The sequence below is a fragment of the Malaya genurostris genome, chromosome 3, assembly GCF_030247185.1.
Source record: "Malaya genurostris strain Urasoe2022 chromosome 3, Malgen_1.1, whole genome shotgun sequence".
NCBI classification, from domain to species: domain Eukaryota; kingdom Metazoa; phylum Arthropoda; class Insecta; order Diptera; family Culicidae; genus Malaya; species Malaya genurostris.
The window spans coordinates 262,444,792-262,467,577 of NC_080572.1; the positions used below are offsets into that span (position 1 = coordinate 262,444,792).

The window sequence follows — 22,786 nt, forward strand, 5'->3', positions numbered from 1 at the left end:
ACTTGTTGAAATCGGTTAGTCGAGCTGCGTTGAATGGTATATAACACTAATTCTCAACTGATTTCCTATAACATTTTTTGAACACTTTTATGCACAATTAACAGTTTCAAAGTCGAAACGATTCGAAAAAAGTGTATGGTAAATACTGCTTCCGTTTACAGAAAATCAGAAAATCGCGACAACATTAGACGGTTATCTTTTTACAGGATTTATATCAGTGCGATTATTGGAGGGATATATGATTCTAAGTCTTCCTACCTTTCTTCGATAACTCGCAGTCTACTTGCATGGATACTTGCTAAGTCTATACGTCTTCCAAAAATTTTCTAATTGAATACTGACAAAAGGTTCAAAGGAATTGAAAATAATCTAAATGTCTAATAATTTAATCTAAATTTACGAAAAAAGTTTGCTAAAACAAATACCTCACTCACCTTTCCTTTTTTCAGTTCTATACCCCCGCAGTACGTGGGAAACAGCGCCGGTCAAGTAAACGATCGTGGCGATGTCGTAATCGTAGTTCCTAACATCGATTCCGACCAGTTGGATCCAGTCGGAATAGAAGAACTGGCCTCCGTTTGCATCGATACCGAGATCGAAATCGAGCCCGGTAGCCCGAAAACCATCACGGAAAGTTCAAGTAAGTACCGGCAATGCTTCGCACCTATGCAAGCTTTACCACATAATCGCAACCATCAAAGGGATGGCGATATCGAATCAAGATGTCAAATATTTACCAACGCACATGTACATATCTTCAGTACTCTTAGATACACCGTCACACAAACGAAAGCATCAAACCGTGCAAAACTTGTGGGATTAGAACTTTTTTTTTCTTTTTCCTAAAGGGGGAATCAGCCGCACATATGTACATGTGTGTGCCATTAAGTAAGTCCTAGGCAGGGCTAATCCTGTCAACGTGCACAGAAAACTTACACCCTGTTGAGTCAGTTCTAACATAACAGTAGTATATATGTAAGGATAGCATCAACTTACATATCACCGCACTTCGTAAATCACATGAAAAAATTCCACGCTCCGGTAGAGTGAACCTCTTCTGAACGAGAGCATGTCAAGAGCTGTAGTTACCGACAGTAAGGATGTTAGATCCCTTTGCATTTGGAATATGGGCTAGGCTGCAAGATTTAACGACAAAGTTGTGCTGAAAGAATGAAATAAGTCGAACCAAACTAACGCCTCAATGAAACTAAAAAAAAACTAGTTATATTAAATGTAAATTTGAATACTTGTTTATGCAAAGCATTTGTACATAAAACTATACATCAGTTAGAAACTTATCAGCAGCCTCGATTGAATTCGATCTGGCCTCGGTCGAATGCGACAAGGTTCATTTGTTTTGGTCTTTATTTTCATTCCCTGGCTCATGATGCAGCAACTTGTTACCGACACTTTTGTGTTTGTAAGTTAAATATTTACTCTCAATTAACAAGAAGAACTGGAAATGCTACTCGGAAATTAAGATCAACACGTCGGCATCCTTTCACCATTTTTTTTTCCATACGAGTAATCATGCACTAGAAGAAAGGACCGAGTGCTCTGACCAGGATACGTGATATGCATGCAGAAAAATGTAAAAAAAAATCGAAAGCTTGTTGAAACAAATTACTGATAACTTTTTCGAAGCTAGACGATATGTTTCGCCTAGCATGTAAAGTTAGTTAGATTACAGTAGAAACACGTAATTTGATGGTCATTCATTTGACGGTTTCGACTTCAGCTTTCCAGAATCGTGAGAAATTGCAATGGTTTAGCATTGAAACAGCTTCCGAAAGTTCTGTGTGAATTACATGTCACCATTGACCATAATTTCATACTGCCGTTGCTTTCGAATAGTTCGACAAGACCTAACCCATCAAGCCCCAGTATTTCGATTAGAATATGTTAAATTTAAAACTTTCCAAGTACTGTATTTTGATATCCTGAAACGAGATATTGGGGCTTAATCGGTAGGAGATTATTGAAGTGATAGTTGAAGCGATGTCACATACCAGTTTTCCATGGTTTTAGATCCACTAATCAAAATCATTCGTTCATCACTTCCTTTGTAGCGTTTTCAAATTAAAACCAGCACATTCTGCTATCTATTAGTCAGTTACAGCATTTCCGTTTCGCTAAGCATTGAGCATTTTCGCATTATCAGAGATGATATTTTATCCGTTTCACTGCTTCTCATTTCTCTAGCCGCTCTAGCACACAAGTTATGATTTGAAAACACAAATACACCACATGCGCTTGATTCTTCATATCTGGGTTGATTTTATCCCTTTCAGTACGATTATGGTTGGATTCTAGAGAGCAGCAAGAGTTCGCCAGTACCGCAACTAGGCAAACACGCAGAATGCATTCATACACGCAACGAATCGACTAATTTTCGGCACGTGTTCATCCCTTACTATCGATAGGGTAAAAATAAAAAACACTAACCGAAAGTATTCATTCATTTAGTGTTTTAGTAGTACCACACAACAATTAGAAGAGAAAAAGCACTGTTATGCTGCTGCAGAACCACAAAATGATTGTCAAATTGATGTTTCCAAATTTCCACCCCCTCTTTTGCCGGCCCACCCATCATGTTGCTACCGTTCTCGCAAAATTGCCTCGACGAATCTCTGGTGTAGACCCAGAAGTGTACTATTTGGCTGATTCGGCGGTTCGCATAGGATCACGAGTACAAACGTGCGTTTAGTTGTGGATCTATGCGCTCTGTCCCGCCCGTCGGTGCCAACATTCGGTGAGCGGCGACGATTGGTTGTTTGAGTGTGAGGTAATCAGAAGACTATTTACTAAAAAAAAACCGACGCACATCTAACAGTATTACTTTGTTTAGGCGAACAACTATGTTTTTTTTCGAAATTTACAACACATCTTAAATTGTTTGCTGTATAGCTTATAAGTTATGATTTCAATAGAACACAATCAGATCGTGTTTTTATGTTTGTTTTCCCTCCCAAAGATGATGATAACAGCATAACAGTGTACAAAAAAAAACAGATTTATCGCCACAACCAAGCGCAAATGACTTTCTTCGTTTCCGGAAAAACTCGAACAAATCGAGAATTTCATTCACCATCACCTCAGTGTTGTTCGCACATGTTGCTTAATATATTGAGTTTGGTGCTTGGTTTATTTCGTTTATCAAATTTATTTTTTATAGCTTCTTTCATTAGATGAACGTTTCCATCACATTTGCAGTGCTACGAAAAAAACACACTTAATAAAAAGTCAATACACCTTGTAGCAAAAAATCTGTGATCTGCCCACAAAAATGTTCACACAGAAGTTAAAATATAATGGAGTGTATAAACAGATGAATAAATTCGGTTATCCGGAGTGTTGGACAGGTGTTTCTCTTACTTTGTGCAGGATTGAAATCGAAGAATGTTTATTTTCATCTGCCTAATTGATAAGAAATTCTAAAAATCTACTTCACTTCTTCTTCTACACTTCTGATGGCGTCACCTCACTTGAGATGACACCAATTGATGGTACAGAGACTTAGCTGTCAGGTGTACAACTTTGCTCTTCCGCCGTTTTCCGATAGATGGCTGTACCGGCTGAGGCGGGTCAAAATACATAGATGATAATGCCTTTAAAGTGAGTGTGTACAGTGCGAATTGTCATCGCCGTTTCAGTGACAGTTGTTCTTGTTTTTGTATTATTCACGCTCGAAAATGTCTGTTTACGTGCCCAATTCTCGCCATTTGCGGGAAGTTTTACTTTTCTGTTACAAGTAAAAGAACGTGTCGGGAGTGGTTTCAACGTTTTAAAAATGGTGATTACGATGTCGAGGACAAACATGGTGGTGGAAGAGGAAAAAGCTTCAATTTGGTGGGATCAGCTCGGTGTGATTTACTACGAGCTCTTAAAACCGGGTGAAACCAACACAGGAGATCGCTACCGAACGCAACTGATGCACCTTAGTCGCGCGCTAAAAGAAAAGCGGCCACAATATCAAGAGCGACATGACAAAGTCATCCTCCAACACGACAATGCTCGGCCTTACGTCGCAAAAGTGGTCAAAAAGTACCTGGAAACGCTGAAATGGGAAGTCTTGCCCCACCCGCAGTATTCCCCAGATGTCGCCCCTTCTGAATTCCACGTATTCCGTTCGATAGCACACGGCCTGGCAGATCAACATTTTCAATCATTCGAAGAGTTGGAAAAATGGATTGCTTCATGGATAGCGTCAAAAGAGGGCTCCTTTTTTTCGAGCCGGGATCCGAAAATTGCCAGAAAGATGGGAGAAAGTTGTCACTAGCGACGGACAATACTTTGAATAATACATCTGTAAGCACTTTTTGCAATAAAGCTTTTAATTTTGGAAAAAAAAACTTCGGATGCAAAGTTGTACACCTGATATATTGCCAGTTAATTTTCGTTTATAGTCCAATGGACTTTCTTTTCACTGGACTACAAGTGAAAACCTCGCTATGTGACAACTTGGAGTCGCCAAAGTACGCATGAAAATTCTTTCTTTCTCGCGAAATACTCCGATTTTCACCGCACCAACACGATACAACGTGTTCACTCGTTGAGGGTTACACCGAAAGTCTTACAGTCATCGAATAACGCAATGTATTTCTTTCTGCGCAAAACATGTGACTCGTCCCTCAATGACATTGACAGAACACTCGAACAGGCAGGGTTGCCAATTAGTATATGTATGTATGTGTATTTTACAAATTTTTCAGATAATTTTGTGACCAAGATTCTGTATATGCCGATTACAGATTTCATGCCAGAAAAACAGATTTTTACTGATAGCGTGGATTAAAAATTAAATAATGATCGAGTTGTATTGTCCTGATTTTGTGTTAATTCTAAAAGAGGATAAAATTTAAATAAAAATAATATCAAGGACGCTAAACACTACATTTGGTCCCATCTGCTAATAAAGATTTTTCTATGCTCACTTTTTCTTGCAACTAGTATAGCGTAATTCCATATGCTTTCAAAAATTTCATCTGAAAAGATGGGAAGATTATAGCTTCGGTCATAACGAAAGGTAGTAAAGGATAAATTTAATTCGGTTTCTAAAGACTTTTTCATTTCGTTGTGCTTCGATTTCTTATCACTTTCATATACAGATTTTCAATATAGGTTTTTGATCTTCCAATACAGATTTACAGATTTTTCTTCTGAAAAATGCAGATTTGAATTTGGCGACCCTGCTCGAACGTATCACATGAAAAACAATTCAATATAGTATGTATTCTTAATGTCAAACATGGGTGTTATTCACGATATGTAATTCTCCAAATGTTTAAGAGTCGCTTCTGAATTGTAAATGGCAACAATTGACATTTCTTCCCGTACCAACAAAGTTTATTAATGATTGTGTTGCTCCCAACATTATAATGACTCTCGTATTGATCGCCGCACAACGAATACCAATTTCATTGGTTGTCAGAATTGCTAAAGGGTGTTTTTTTATATAAGCTTGCTGAATTCAAATTTAAATCAAATACATGCTCATATATGAAATGACCAAATTTTTTTATTTGGTAGATAATTTTTTGGCATTTAACATTTAAATATGATTTCGATCATATGGCCACCATGACTATTTTGCATAAAGGTCATTTTTGAGGTTAAATTTTCGACCATATTTTCAGCAATGACACGTTGAATATTGGTTTCCAAAGCATCAATCGTTGCAGGTTTATCCACATAAACCAGTGCCTTCACGTATCCCCACAAAAAATAATGTCGTCAAATCACACGAACACGGAGGCCAATTCACCGGTTCATTTCTCAAAATAATGTTATCGTTGAAATGTGCTTTCAATAAGTCGCAAATATGGCATCTCTGTTTAGAAATTACATTGAAAGCAATGCTGCAAACAATATCAATTGGACTCGTATAGAGTAATACAGAAATGATACTTTGTACAGACAAATACTGATTTTCAATTTTTGTTTGGTTGCATAGTGTTGAACCAGGTGGAGCGACCTTTTTTTTTTGCTCCTAAAACCGGTCCACCCTCATGAATACATATATTCAAAAGAAAAAAATTCTACTTCGAAGAGCGAATTATGGCTTTCAAACATAAGTTTATAAGTTTGTCTTATGAGGAGACATTCTTCAAGACTTTTACTTCAGATGAGGTAAAGTGAGATGAGATGCCGAATTTGTACTTAAAGAAGTGCTCTAGAATTTGTTAGCGACAATTTTAATTCACTTAGTGAGACGACAGCAAAAAAATGAATTAAAAAGCGAATTATATTCTATCTGTAAATATTTACAACAGATAGTATATTGTTAGTTACGGTGAAGCGATCAAAATAATTTTCCGTGTCGCGTAAAAGAAGATATTTCATTCGAAACCCATCTCAAAATAATGACATAACCTTTAAGCGCTATCCACACTAGGCCGTGACGTATCCGGAACGGGACCGAAACGTGCCGGGATTTCTTTTTAAAATATTCTCATCATACCGTGCACTTTCCGTGTCGCTACCGTTACTATTAGTAACATACACAATCGTTGCTTTGTATGTGCTTCTGTTCCTCACAAAAATGGCACATTTTTCTGACGAAGAATTGGCCAGAATTGCAATTGCTCTGAATGACGAAGATAATCAGCAGTTTAAAAAAAGAAGAAGGATGCATGAACTTTGGCAGTTGAGGGTGAATTCACCACCTTATTTAAGCAGCTTGTGAATGACTAGATGAAGTAATATTTCCGAATGTCAGAAGCCTCGCTGTTGAGTAAAATTCACCCGTGTCTTTAAAAGACACTACATTCCGATTAGCAGTGACTCCCGAGAGGCTGGCAGTTTGTTTAAGGTATGTTCAGTGATTTTTTTAACAGGATTTCTTTGTAAATGTCATGAAAACTCCAAAAATTGTATAACGATCGTTGAGATGGCTTATAGTTTATGTTCGTCTCATGATTTCAGATATTTAGCAACAGGAGACGCGCATTTAGTTACAGACCAAAGCATTTAGTTACAGACTTGGGGCAGTCTACCAGATTGTTCACGAGATATGTCGTGAAATTACCGAAAAATTGCCGAAACCAACAGAAGATATGCGGAAGAAGATTGCTAACCATTTCTGTAGAATTTCCCGCTGTGTCATGGAGCCTTGGATGGAAAGCATGTGACAATTCAAGTACCTGCCAATAGTGTCTTTGAGTCAACGCATGCTTTGACCGTGCTTCGGACGTGTGTCGATACAGACACGGGTACGACACGGTCTAGTGAGAATATTCACATGGAGCTGCATTAAACAATTTTGAAGCGTAACCCGGTCGGGATCCGGTCCAGTCCCGTTCCGGATACGTCACGGCCTAGTGTGAATAGCGCTTTATTCGTGACAGATAGAACGTTGTCAGCGATTGCCGGAAAACCAAGCTTTTTTACAAGTTTTCCCTCTGACAGATCCGGATCATCATTGCGACCACACACAATTGCTTTTCGCACTTACTCTTCTTTCAGCGCCATCTTCGATCTAAAAGCTTATAGTATCACCACAAATTGATTTTACACTACGAACAGACATACGTTCATCAGTCTGCACAATATTTCACGCATTGATAAAGTGTTTCCAGAGATATACGTATTTAGGGGGGTTCTGATTTTGTCGCGAACATCCTTACATGAATTCCGAAACATAATTAATAGAAGTATCCAACATTATTGAATTAATTAACCTAGTAATATAATTCTTTTGTGTTAGCCTTTCTTCTTAGAAATTTTTTTGATATTTTAGAAAAATCGATAATCATAAGCTAAGACTTCATAGTGGAATTTAAGGAAACTTTCATTTAAAAAAAACGGTTTAGCTAACCATAGGAAAATGATCGTCCCCTCCTATAGAGCATCACTCATGGTTTGAGTGGCGATCACTTATATTCATAAACATTCAAAATTAGAGTATTTGATTGCGTAAATTTTACTCAAGTCATTAGACGTTGAGTTTTCAAAAATTTGAGTAAAATAATTCTTCAACGACCTTGTGGTCTTCGGTATATTTTCATTATTGAAAGATTTCAGTTTCGTTTACTTTCGTTGCACTTCTTATTATAAAGTGATTGTACTCAAACCAAATGCGCTCATATATAACCGAAAACATTTTTTTTTCATTTTGAGTACAATGAAATCAAATTCTGAGTTAAATTCACTCAAATTTTAAATAAAATACTGTTTAAAATTTTAGAACAAATTACTCAAATTTGACAACCTGTATCTCTATCTCTATATTTGAAAAAAAAGGTAAATGGGCATGAGCTATGTGCACTGTATAAAATGTGAAAATTTTAATTCCGAATTTAAATAAAAATCGGGCTGAAAATATACAAAAACAGAAAAAAGGAATTTAGAATTCTGATCGCCTCCGAGTTAATCAGTAAGCACTAATATTGGCTGTAAAGTAGCCTTTTATGAGCACCGAAAATTCTAGATCTCCAAACTGAAAGCTCAGTTGTTTTAAAACAATCAGAATACAGCTTTCAGGATGCTCACTTGTCAGAAATAAGCATTATGGCCGTTTGTTTGTTTTATTTTATTAGCGACTTTAACCGTTTATGGTGATTCGCTCCACCATTTTATCCGTATATTTTGCCAAAGTAGACCCAAAAGCAGTCTCAAGAGCGATTGAAGTCCATGCCAATGCCAATTAGCGATTATTTACTGTCATAAAGGAACATTATTATGAGCATATTGATTACATGGGTTTGTATCAAACAACGGAGAAAAAACTGTCCTTCTTCTGCGATTGTAAATCGTAGAAGTTGTAATTACAAAGTGTTCCAAAAAGTTACTTTTTTTCAAACGTAATTATTCAACCCATGTAAGAGGTATGAACGAATTATTATAAATCCATTATGCGTGAAACATGTTACCGCTCTAACGTCCATTAAATATCTATTATAAACTTTATGTGCTGTGTCTATCACAAGACTTAGGGTGGCGAAGTGGTAGCGCATATGTACGGAATGCATAAGAACGCAGGTTCAAGTTCTGTTTTTGAGCGTATCTTTTTCCAAACAATCATCTTTTCTATAAGCTTTTCATTCATTTGGCTTCTCCAATATATGTTTTCACTCAGTCATTGCAAAAGCTGAACTTAGTTATGGCGACTTTTTGAAATTAGTTTTTTTACATTTCGGGAGTTCTGTTGACTGGACTTTTATTGATTAAAATTTTCTTATGAGCATATACTACATGGAATGAAAAGCCCGCGTCTCTCAAAGAAAAGACGTGAATAGTGTCGAACCGCGTATATTTTTATTGAGAACAAGCTAATTGTGTCAGACGAATTCTAGTTATCATGAAACTATGGAAAAAAGACGAATTTCGTATCTTGATTAAACAACAAACGATTAAATTGAACAATTTGCGGTACAGATTGGTTCACACCATCCCTCGTATTCTCCAGACCTGGCCCCCAGCGATTATTATCTATTTCCAAACCTGAAAAGGTTACTCCAAAGAAATAAATTTTCGTCAAATGCTTAGATCATTGCAGAAACGGCCTTGAAAAATCTTCTTTTTTTTTCAAGGGCATCAAAATGTTGAAGGACCGATGGGTCAAATGTATGGAGATGGAGAAGTTTTCACGGTAAAAAAATCGACTTATTCTTTGTTAGGCACGGGACTTCTCATTCCATGTAGTATCATTGAATTGTCAAAAAAATTAAATTTTCAAAGTTATTTATAATACTCGGAAGCTTAATTAGCTTCAAAAAAGCAAATAAGCTGTTTAAGATAATTTCAACGAGTGTCATTTCTTCGAAACTCGTTGTGTCGATTAAATGCCTATAATCTGCCATGTCTTATTAAAATGGCGCAATTCAATGGAAACGTATGTTCAAGCCAAATTTCGGATATCAAATTGACTTCATTCGTTTGTATAAATTGTAGAAATACTTTTAGATTTATACATGATTTATCGAAACGATTCCTTCCGCAAAATTATTTTAGAAAAAATGATTCATACCCGTTTCCAGAATACAAATAAATGCCTTTATTAGTTCTTATTCAATTTAATGTTTGCTAAGACGGTAATAATGGAATCCAAAAATGTGTAGAATAAACTGTTCAAACTAGATAGTTTTATAATGTGTAGAACAGATTGTTCAGCATTTGAATGTGGATAGTTTCATAATGAGATTAGCCAACATTTCTTACTGATGCCGTTTTTGCAAAACCTAATTATAGTACTCTGCATGATTCTATTGGGATGATGAACCTCGATCTTATTGTGTAACGCATCAGAAGAATTTTCTTACCAGGTAAAGCAGGAAACCTAAATAAATAAAAGATAAAGCACCGATCGAGTAGGCCAGACATTCTGGCGCAGATAACGTTTTGAGCGTAGGGAAAGGACCGATCGAATAGGCCAGCCATTCCGGCGCAGATAACGTTTTGAGCATAGGTTATATCAGCAAGAGGTGCAATAAAAGTTGGATTCATTCCTTCTCATTTTATCATACGCGATTAGTAGAATTTGTTATTAGATATGTAAGCTGAAAACTTGTATAAAAACCCAAGAAAATTGAATAAAGTCAAGCATTCCTTGGAAGAGTGTTCTCGTAGTCACTACTTCGAAAATCCCTTCTTGGCAATCTGACGATAGTTCTTCAGTTTTGAAGATTTCTAACGTTCGTTGCAATAATCAATTGATTTGCGCACGGAGTTCAGGAATTATTCATCCTCGTTGATCCTCTCGCTCAGATAGTTCTAGAACGTGTTTTTTCCAAGCTTCCGTTCTATACTCACTCCTTAGTGGAGTTTGTACGAAGGCAGCGGGTTTAACCGTTCAAAGAAGTTTCTACCGTGACTTGACAGACTTCCAATTTGCTTCAAGTTAAAAGTGTCCCATCTTAACTCAGTAGGGTCGTTTCCTTCGCACGACCGAGTTCAAGATTGGATACAAAATTTACATTTGGTGTCCTCCAGAGAGGAACGACTCAACGGTTTACTCCTTAGAGAGAAGGAGTAAAAGTAATGTGCGTGCTCATCGCCATAAGAGTGAGCAAAACAAAAAAAAAAAAAAGTAAACATTAAAGTTCAAGTGTTTCGAACCAACCAGAGAGTTGTGTCTCATCAGGTTTACTTCCTAAATAAAAGGAGTAAAAAACAAAAGTGCGTGCTCATCGCCATAAGAGCTTGAGCAAAACAAAATAAAAAGAATTTAGTGGTGTTAGTGAGCCACAGGAAGTCCTCGTTTAAGGATAACGAGATAAGGAATCACGTGTTGAAGTGATTCAAAAGTGCATGTTCCTCGTGTAAAGAGTGAACGAAATAAAAGAATCACGTGTAGGCGTGATTCTAAAAAGTAATAATAAAAAAAAACGTGCTGCTTATAATATAAGAGTGAGTGAAATCGAAAACAAGGTTTCAAAAAATAGCACGCACCTCGCAATAAGAGCGAGAGGGATAAAGAATCAGAAGAGTAATTCTGAAAGTGCGTGCTCCTCGCCATAAGAAGGAGCGAAAAGTGATTCAAAAAGTGCATGTTCCTCGTGTAAAGAGAGAACGAAATAAACAAATCACGTGTTGTAGTGATTTTAAAAGGTACGCGCTGCTGACAAAAATAGAGTGTGTGAAATCAAAACAAAGTTTCAAAAAGTGCACGCTCCTCGCAATAAGAGTGAGCGGGATAAAGAACCAGAAAAGTGATTTTGAAAGTGCGTGCTCCATTAGAGGGAGCGGAACCAAGTGATTCTAAAAGTGCCAAGTGTTGCTAGAAAGAACCAAGTGATCAATTAGGAGAGTCAAGTGACTCAAAAAAGCTTGCAATGATAAAATTTGTACAAAATACCACAGGAAACTGCCGTTTGTGTTTCGATCCCGATCATAAGGATGATATGGTCAAGTGCGACGAGTGCGACCGGTGGTTCCACCTCGGTTGTGTTCAATTAACAGTCGCACCAACCAAAGAAGAAAGATGGCTCTGTACAAAATGCGTACATCAGCAGAAGGAACTGCATTCATTAAAAAGGGACAATGAAGCCAAAAATGAGCAAATTAAACAATTAACAAGTAACATTGAACCTAAAATTAAACCAGAAATGCGGATAAATCCAGATAATGACTGGACAATATATTTGAAGCGGCAGGCATTGGTTACTTTACCAAAGTTCTACGGTGCACCAAGGGAGTGGCCGAATTTTAAAAAGGTGTTCGATGAGACATCTTCGGAAGGAAGATTTACAAACTTGGAAAATTTAATGCGCTTGGAACACTCATTAAAAGGAAACGCGTATAGAAGCGTCCGACCATTAATGCTACACCAAGAAAACGTTCCAAAGATTCTAGAAAGGCTAGAAGAGCGTTTCGGTAACCAGGATTTGGTGCATGAGAAACTCTTATGTGAGTTCACAAAAATAAAGAAAGATAACAATAAAGTGTTTTCGGACCTGTCACACGCCCAAAACAACTTTGAGAAAAATAATAAATTCGACTGCACTGCGCGATTCGTATTTGACGGTTTTGGTCTTAACAATGTGGTTAATACACCGGAGCCACAAGAGAAAAAAGAGTCACAAGAGTTACCAGAAGAAACCATTAAACTTAAAAATGGCAGATATGAAGAATTATGGAAATATAAAAATGTTTCTCCAACGGATCAGGAGTTTGGTAATAACGCGATGTTAAAACATACGCTTGATGAAAACAACAAAAGAATCAACGAGGTCGAAAAACGATCTAATAAAGATGAAGCTTGTAACAACGATGAGCAAAAGTACGAGACATACAATTCGTGTGAATTTCCTATTAGTGCCCCTGAACGAGATGGCAACATTGCAAAGAAACTAGTTAACAAAATCAACGTCAATGACAATTCGCCCATGATTAGTCACAGAGAAGTTAGTAGTGTAGATCATAATACAAAGTTAAACGATCCAAAAATAATGAGTTGGGATCTTTTCGCATACGGTCACGTTAGAGACAACATTGACGGCAACGATGTGAACGAAAATTTACCAGAGTTAGTATCTAACATAATACAACTATCCCAAGCGGAAAATAAAGAAATTAAATTGCCTTCGCATGCAACATATGCTAACAACGAAGATTCTGGAAAAATTTATGGATCTATGATAGGAGCTAGTATGATTAGTAATAGAGAACATCTGAGCTCAACTTCATCCTTGGATAACGAAACAATCCAAGTGAAAAAATGCATTCTTACGTTATCTTCGTATCAAACAATTTCAGTTGAGGTACCAAATGATAACGATAGTTTAGTTGGTTTTGAAAACAAAGATTTTCATGTCATTTGTAAAAATACAATGAACAACGTTGGCTTCAAATATCGTACATTGGAATACGATAATAAATTTAAAACTGCAAAATCAAGTTGGGATGAATGCATCCACCAAATCTTCGGAATATTACCAGATAGAAGACTGATCTATATCCACGCAAGGCCTTATCAAGAATTTAAGGCACCATACAAAATAACCGTTCTTGTTGGTGATAACGGAATTCCGGCAACAACAGCTACAACGCATATGTTTGTATTCATTTTGGGCGCTTACGACAATAATGCTATCTTTGTGATTCAGCTATATAAATTCCAACACGAGGAAATTATTTACCAAGAAATGGGAAATGTTGTCACTTTGGCAAGTAAAGCAGAAGTCAATGATGTTGGCTTACAGACTAAACAAGTGTTAAATAGAATAACAATACGAAATATCCTCAATCGGGAGGATAAGTTTAGCTACGATTTCGAGCAAGTTCAAATAAGCAAACGACCGGCGACAAAGGTAACAGTATTAAACATACGGAAAGAAAATAACCAAGAAAATATTCCATCAAAAGACAAAAATACCATGTTCGTTGGAATACATCAAGATAACAGTGAACGCAAGGTTATCAATTATCAATCAAATCCAATCAACAAAGTGCGAAAAATTAATCCTTGTACATGGTATAGTAATATGTTGTCTGCAAACACCACGAATGTCAAGGTGCAAGCAGATTACACTAAAGACAATGAATCGAGACGTAAGATCAGTTGGAACACAAATGTCATAAAACCGTTAAGTTTAATACAAATAGGAATAATGGCAATATTGTTCCTGGCATGTAGTGTTATGGGCACAGCATCACATGGATTAATTGCCTATGACTGTGCGAACATCGACGTTAATATGACTACATATTCTCTAATGGATGTAGCATCTTGTTTGCCCACAACTAATAACCTTACAACAACTGAACTTCGAATACAAATGCTGCAAAGAGTATCAAAAATTGAAACAAAGGTGTTTCAATGCAAGGTGATTATAAAGAGATCTATTCGACATTGTGGGATGCATTCCCACACTTCTGATTATCAACATGGATTTGCTTACATAGTGAAGGAATTCACTTCTGAAGAATGCAGAAAGGCTCATATCAGTGGTACCGTGACATTAGCCGATAACGTATTAATCCAAGAGCTGCAATTAAACAGTACAACTAGAGGAGAAGAATTGATAATAGGAAGAGTATTTGGAAGCTCTTGTGATGGAGGAATTTACAGAACCAAATTCTATACATGGACAGGAGCTCTAGTTTACTATGAATATGCTATTTCACTTTATGACTATACGGCAACAGTGGATGTTGAGAGTAATCAAATTTTGCTAAAAGGTGGTCTAACTTGTTCTTTTGCTCACGGACGATGCTTGGACGCTGAGGAAGGATATCTAACATGGGATGTTGATATGAATCGACGATGTGAAGACAGCGAATTTGAAGTAATATTCAAAGGATTGGTTAATAAAACAAAAAATAATCAAATTAAATCCATGGGAGAAGTTATAGTATACAGCACAATATCGGAAAAACATTTATTCTCGATTAAAACTAAAGAGAAAACACAGATATGTGGACATATAGGTTTCAAGACTGATCATCCAAGGATATTGATTATGGAGCTATCAGATATTAGGTCTCCATTCGTTAGAAAACCTACATCGGCAGCTAATAACGATTTGTTCACATACTTCAATTCAAAAATAACCTTCGTGGAAAATTACATTGGCCAAAAGTTGGATGACGTCTACAATTCAGTAATGACCGAAATGTGCAAGTTGGATAAGGCACTTATGGAAACCAAACTAACGTTAGCAAGAATCAATCCAACAGAGTTTGTTTCCAGTATTATTAAGAGATCAGGATACACTGCTGTTGTAGCTGGTGAAGTGCTGCACGTTATTGAATGCAAACCAGTGTATGTGACTCCACGATTAGAATCTCGATGCTTTCAAGAGATTCCAGTTGATTACAACAATAAATCAATGTTTTTGGCACCAGTTACACGCATACTTCAAAACCGTGGAATTGAAATAGATTGTACACCATTACTACCAGCAAAGTTTATGTTCGGTGGAAAGTGGTACACAGCTGACGGACGATTACGAGAAACAGTACCACCAGAAAAATTAACTTCGGATATCGTTACAACTTGGTCTTATACACCACTACCAAATCTGATGCAAAGTGGTGTTTACGACGCTGATAGTCTTCAAAAAATGCGAAATATGATTTACGAGCAAGGCGATCGCAGAGTAGCAACAAATGTTTTACATAAGGTATTGCTGGGACAACAACCGAATGAACAAGGCTTCAATTTCGGAGCACTAGTTTCCGGAGATATAATCGACAGTGCAATAACAAGATATTGGATGAAAATCATGTCTTGGTCTACTTGGCTTGGAAACATCACTTCAACTGCAATTGGATTATACATGATTGGTCGATTAGTAAAATTCGTCATCGACACAATCGTGCATGGAAGAATCATATACGATATATATATGGATTCGGATGGCAACTACTAGCATCTTTTTGGGACTCGCTAACTACATTGATATCGTATCGTAATGCAGTACGACAAATGAGGGTCATCTCTGTTGACCCAAAAGATGGAGCATCTACCAACAATACTACAAGAGACATCCAGGAGACAGCAATACTCGTCGAAGAATCAGCTACACCGGTTACTTCTGGACGTATATATCCGAGACTATAAGTTTGAAATAAGTGATCAGTTTAGAAAATATAGCACTAAAATTTTGAAATTAAATTCTTTAAAACAATTATGTAATAAAATTCTTAGAAAGGTAAATCGAGTAGGTAGATTTACGGAAGGGGTAATGTAACGCATCAGAAGAATTTTCTTACCAGGTAAAGCAGGAAACCTAAATAAATAAAAGATAAAGCACCGATCGAGTAGGCCAGACATTCTGGCGCAGATAACGTTTTGAGCGTAGGGAAAGGACCGATCGAATAGGCCAGCCATTCCGGCGCAGATAACGTTTTGAGCATAGGTTATATCAGCAAGAGGTGCAATAAAAGTTGGATTCATTCCTTCTCATTTTATCATACGCGATTAGTAGAATTTGTTATTAGATATGTAAGCTGAAAACTTGTATAAAAACCCAAGAAAATTGAATAAAGTCAAGCATTCCTTGGAAGAGTGTTCTCGTAGTCACTACTTCGAAAATCCCTTCTTGGCAATCTGACGATAGTTCTTCAGTTTTGAAGATTTCTAACGTTCGTTGCAATAATCAATTGATTTGCGCACGGAGTTCAGGAATTATTCATCCTCGTTGATCCTCTCGCTCAGATAGTTCTAGAACGTGTTTTTTCCAAGCTTCCGTTCTATACTCACTCCTTAGTGGAGTTTGTACGAAGGCAGCGGGTTTAACCGTTCAAAGAAGTTTCTACCGTGACTTGACAGACTTCCAATTTGCTTCAAGTTAAAAGTGTCCCATCTTAACTCAGTAGGGTCGTTTCCTTCGCACGACCGAGTTCAAGATTGGATACAAAATTTACATATTGTTTGCACCTTTCCAAAGACCACAGAATTAGGAAAAAATAAATCACTCGAATTGGATAATATAATGCAGTCTTCGTGTTGCTTGTAGTTTTATAGATCAGTTTTTACGGTGAAATTAGAATTGAATCAGTAACTTACTCCGCACTGAATACGAAAACAGGATCAAATTTATCTGCAGAGCAGGATTATATAATGCATTGAAACATATCATACAACTTTACACCACTTCCATAAAACCAAAAATAACACCGCTTTTCACTTAATTTTATATACAGATTATTCGCTTAGATAAAGATTTAATTGCTGAATTTCTGGATTATTGATGAAAAAATTCGAATAGCCCATAAAATTAATCTTGTTGAATTTATTACCAAACCGAAACACCGACAATCGCTCAATACAAATCACAATCAAACATATAATCATTACATTTTAACTGATTTCTTTTTTTCGTCTTTTGTACTACCAACCGCCTTCACCGTAACTTCCCCTCAAATGAATTCCATCCTTAAAAAATCTATAATCCAATCTCGTTCTTTCGGTACGCGTTCAACCAAAAAAAACGTCAATTCCCGAAACGCGATTCGCACCGCTTTTCCGGAACGTCCTGCGGGCAATAAAAACAAAATCCTCAAGGCGCCTCGTACGACGACGACGGCGACTACTCGTCATCGACATCGCTCTAACAGTGGAAGAGCTTAGGGCCACTAGAATTCTTCGCGGTGCTGACGGTGGTCCAACACGCTCGAATGGTCTGCCAAAGCACCGAGGTCGACCATCCGAGCGGGCCACAACAATCGAGCCTTCCCCGTTTACAAGCCATAATTGCGGAGAAACCACCTGGCAATGAGGGGCAATGTAAATCCCGGTCCCGAATGGTCCCTGTCCTGCTGGTGGAAAAGTGGCAAATTAGCATAATCGGATAAGGTGAAGCGAAAATATTTGTAAGCAGACACAGTAAATCGAAAATAGCAGTTTTATATGAAAGTTACGACCAAAAAGTCGAGTGCTCACAAGTTTGCACACCCGGAAAAACGTTCTAGAGTTTAAATTAATTCAACTCGACGATATTAATTGTCAAAGAGAATCAACTTCACAAAACGTCATCATAGGCCGGCAAACGCGATTGAAAAATACTACAGATTTAGGTTACAGCTCCATTTTGCGGAAAATACACATCAAACGATATCTCATAACGTACATTACACTGCTCGTGAGTTCAAATTTAAGTCAACAACAAAATTGCAATCAAAAGTGTTTTTAGTTTTAGCTCTTTCAATTCGTATATTAGAAACACGTTGTTACCAAAATCTTCACGATTCCTTCTACACAAAAATGTTTCACTGTACAACACAAAAAGCTTCCTACTTTTACATATTTACATCCCTTTCTAAATCCATCAACCATTCGGTAGTCCCGAAACCGCCGATAGACTTTCCACCTGCTATAAACCTGTCAACAATTTCTTTATAGTCTATGAATCTCTTTCACTTCGTTCTACTTTTAGCAAGTTTTTTTTTACCCGGTAATGATGCCTGTGCCTGTTACAAGTTTGTGTAAATGTGTGAAATCGATGTTATTCCGAAGCATACCTTATCCCGTTGTATTTCCAAATGAGAAAAAAAACTGTTTTCGTACACGATGTGTGCAATCAACCATAAATTCTTCCGGAACCGTTCTGTGTCCTTCAAACATCCACGAACCTATTTATTAATATAAGGCATGATGACGGAGGCCCCCGGAAGGGATTGGTTTGAATGTTGAACCTCATAAATTTTCTTCAACGAAAGGTTATATGTTGATTACATATGAACATTTCGTTGCGGTAGTTGAGTAGTCAGGGCTTGTGATTTGAATGAGATTGCAGGGTAATTTTGTAGCGGAACTCCGGTGGGAGCAATTGGATTTGAAATGATCGAAAATTTACTATTTGTTCGTTTGTTTATTTGTTCCTATCTATTCGAAATTTTGAACAGATGCGATCAATTTTCACAGTATTTCTAGTATTATAAACAACTAACATAAGTTCTTCAAAATTTAACAAAAAAAAACGTTTCCTTTTCGACTCATCATTGCATTGCAGTGCAAATCGAAATGCTAATGCAATTTAACAGTTCTATTTGAAAATGGTTCATGGAAGTTTTGGTTACACTAATCGGTTCGTACCTAGTACGTTATGCTATGCACTGATGAGTCGGAGACGAAACATCGAAACCTTTCGATGAAAACACTTTTACCATTTCAAAATTAGATCTTCTGTTATAACGGACTTTGCAGTCAAATCTCGATATAAAGTGGCGATTTCTATTTCTTATTTAAGGCAAACTTTTGAAATTTTAATGCACTCACCGCCAACTTTTTGAATATAATCACTATAAACTATACTATATAACACAATAGCTAATAATCCTCTACGTCTCATTTGAGCCTTTGTAGTGTAGCTTCCTATCAGTCCAACTTTACAACAACTCAAAGCGGTAATATTTAACAACATAAAAAATATCTATTTGCTAAAGTTTGGTTTTAGCTATTTGCTATCATACTTAACATTTTTAGGTATCAACATTGCTTCATCTAATATCAATTATACAGGAAAATCCAAAAAGGAAAATATAGCACTTTTGAACAATCTTTCGTTCTGATTTCAAAATAAGCTTATAATGAAATATAATGAAAAAAATTGAACACAAATTTGTGAAAAAGTATTTTCCAAAGGCATGTTTCGAAGCGCATGCCACATTTACAAGTGTGTACACTCCGTCATTCGCCGGACAGAGACATTTGAGATCAGGTTTCTGGCAATGTTCAAAAGAAGTCTGAAGAAAATATATTTCTTCCATGACCATTAGGGTGCCAATATTTTGAGGTCATCTCTAATTTCGTAGAGCGGTAGTGCTCAGAGGTTCAAGCATCGCAAAAAATTCCTATGCCAAATTTGAGCTAAATCCCGGGAGTCGCCCGGCGGTTAATGTTTGAAAATTTTCGATCTTGAAAAATCACTAGATCTAGTGAAAAAAGATCCAGAAAAAAACTCTCTGGGAGTTCTTTTCGAGATAACCTAAAATCGTGACGTCTTTCTAAGTCCCAGAGAGTAGATTTTTTTTAAAACACTAAATCTCGAAGTTTTATGCATCGCATATACTTTTGAAAACTACTACTTTACGAAATTAAGGATGTTATGTTTTTCTTCGTAATGTTCATGCAATCAGTTTATGTTTATTAAATTATCTTATTGCTTGCTAGTAAATTTCATCCAGATTCGAATTTGGGTTCAGGAATTACAAACCTGTTTCAATTTCAATGATGCCTTTCTCATATTACTCATACCATCATAAATATTACTGAGGAGGAACCAACTGGAACTGGGAGTAGTATCCGCAACGAATTCAAGAAGTCTGTATGAAAACGGAAACTGGAAGGATTCGTAGTGTCCGTAGGATCGTAGCACTAGCCATGCAATGGTTCTGTACACTCTGAATCGGCTGCGAAGTCTGTTGAAACAGAAGGTCAAAGTTTGCTTTGGTATTACAGGAATGCAAACTATGAAACCGTAAGCCTTATCCTTCTTAAGTTTGTGAAAATCGATTTGACCATCTAGAAGAAAAGTAAGGTAGATCTTTTTTGCAGTTTTCGATCACTATTTCTAATACTTCCGAAACCTAATTTCGAGGACCGGAATAGCCGAAGTTGGTTCGTTAACGGTTAACCCAGTAGCTCCGGAACCGGAAGTCGGATCCAGATGAAATTCAGAAATTTCATTTGGGATTATAACACCTTCTACTTAAACCTAAGTTCAAGAAAATCGGTCAAACCATCTCTCAGAAAATAGTCCGTGTTTCATTTTGGAGTATTTAAACACTACTTTCGATGCATCCGGAATTGAAAATCGGGAATCAGGATAGCCGAAATTAGTTTGATAGGTTGGAATAGTTTCAAGCCCAGTTTAAAATTGTTTCACGTTTTTTTCTTCGCCGCTTAAAGTGACGCTATACTTTTTTTAATACTCTTCATCCTGTAATTCCGGAATCGAAAGCTGTATCCGGATGAAATTCTAAAGCTTTCTATGGGATTATAAGACCTTTAATTTGAACATAAGTTTGTGAAAATCGGTCACGCTGTATCTGAGGAAAGTGGGTAAGTAATCAACTGAGGTGTTGATTTTCGTTTTCTTTATAGCGTGTACGAAAGTAAACAAAGTCCGCTGTGTGCATTGTTTGTAAAGGGCGAGTTGTGTTTTTTTTTCTTTCGTGTCAGCTTGTACCGGTGCGTACTGGTTTTGTATCGTCATTTTATATGGCGGTTTGAAAGCTTTAACACTCATCGCCCTATAATTGTGAACCGGAAATCAGATCCGGATGAAATTTCACAAGATTTGTGGAAATCGGTTCAAGCATCGTTGAGAAATCAAAGTGAGTTCTACTTTTGGAGTTTTTCTTCACTACCTTTTGTGTATTCGGAACAGGAAAAGGGAAACTGTCAGTGCTGAATCAAACTTATATGTCCACAAACTAATAAGTTCTGTAAACTAGAAAAAAATTATCAGTAAGTTTTATGGTATTTGTACTTGTATTTTCCATCGTTTATGAAAAATCACACGAAATTGAAAATTTTCCACTCATCGCACTCTAGTTCCGATACCGGGATCCGAATCCTGATAAAATGTTCTAGAAAATTTTAAATAATCTCATAACCTTTCGTTTGAATTTGAGTTTATGAAAAATAAAAATTTTGATAAAATTGAGTTTATAATATATACTTAATTTTCACATATTATTCTAAAACTCCGGAACCGGCAACCGGATCCAAATGAAATTCAATAGCAGGCTATTTCATTTGAATCCAAGTTTGTGAAAATCGGTTCAACCATCTCCAAGAAAAGTGAATGCATATTTTTGTTCTGAATTCCAAGATGGCGACTTCCGGTAGGCGAAGGAGCTACTAGCCTCAGGCGCAACGTTTCTAGGGGGCGGCAAATCAATCATCGGTACCTTTTTTTGCTCGCATCCAAGCGATCTTCCCGGAAATGGGGTTCAGCCTTTTTTTTGCTCACTATGTCAACAATGAGGGCGGCTAATCTTAGTTTGCCCTGGGTGCCAAATTTCTTCGGTACGCCACTGGTTCGAAGATCAAATGGCTGACACTTCTAGTTCAACCTAGTTTTTACATGTTAATAGATGTATTATAGTGTCATCACCGAAGAAGTTCATGAATTAACCTTTCAAATAAATGTATAATTATTGAAATCTATCAAACCGTTTTTTTATTATTGCATTCTTAAATTCGACACTCTGTATATATAAATACATGAAAGCAGGTTTTTATTCACATCGTCACTGGAATGCTTTTTAAAATGCATAGTTGTACTACATTAAATCGTATCTTAACTTAAGAGCTTAACATGAAAATTTTAATCTATTTCAAACTCTCTGTGATCAAATTGAAAAAAAAACAAACTAGCGTATGAGATACACTATCCAACGCGAATCATGTTGAATTCAATTTACCACAAACGACTGGGTTTTAACAAGTTTTCTGTGTCCCTATGGCATATACCACAAAATGCTAGCATAGTATATGAACTAACATTTGTAAGAGTTTGCTCTAATTTTGTTATCTTAGCCGCATGGGGATCCAAATAATTAGATCGCTCCTACAAAGTTCGCTTATGCACGCTTCGTCTAACACGATGTAAACAACTCCTCTTCCGGATTTGATTCTGGCTAAAATGGTACAGAATTTGGGCTTTTGGATGTCAAAAGCAATTCCGCGCGTACCGGAACATTGCTTTCCTTCTAAGGAGAACTTCAGCTTGGCATTACCGTTTGCGCGTAATGCGTTTTTTTTAACACAAATTGATCAGAAGTGATTGAAACATTCATTTTTAATACATCGATAAATATTGTGCATGTTACACATATTCTGTACAAGCATTAATAGTTATGAATATTGAAACTTTCTCGACAATCAGAGCAT

The 22,786-nt window shown here is 36.8% G+C and overlaps 1 protein-coding gene across 26 annotated transcripts in view; it reads left to right on the forward strand.

Annotated features, from left to right (window-relative positions):
- The window catches only part of LOC131438950 (potassium voltage-gated channel subfamily KQT member 1), an 892,435-nt gene that overhangs the window by 849,034 nt on the left and 20,615 nt on the right, over window positions 1-22,786 (forward strand). For 24 of the 26 annotated variants that reach the window (XR_009231015.1, XM_058609372.1, XM_058609379.1 and 21 more), the window contains one exon: window positions 450-640. Coding sequence is in view for 25 of the 26 variants with exons in the window: in XM_058609372.1 (XP_058465355.1) it covers window positions 450-640 (191 nt within the window). In the remaining variant the exon portion in view is untranslated. Of the gene's footprint in view, window positions 1-449; window positions 641-2,291; window positions 4,920-17,449; window positions 18,021-22,786 lie in introns of those variants that run through there. The other 2 variants (XM_058609388.1, XM_058609386.1) reach the window with 2 other exon arrangements.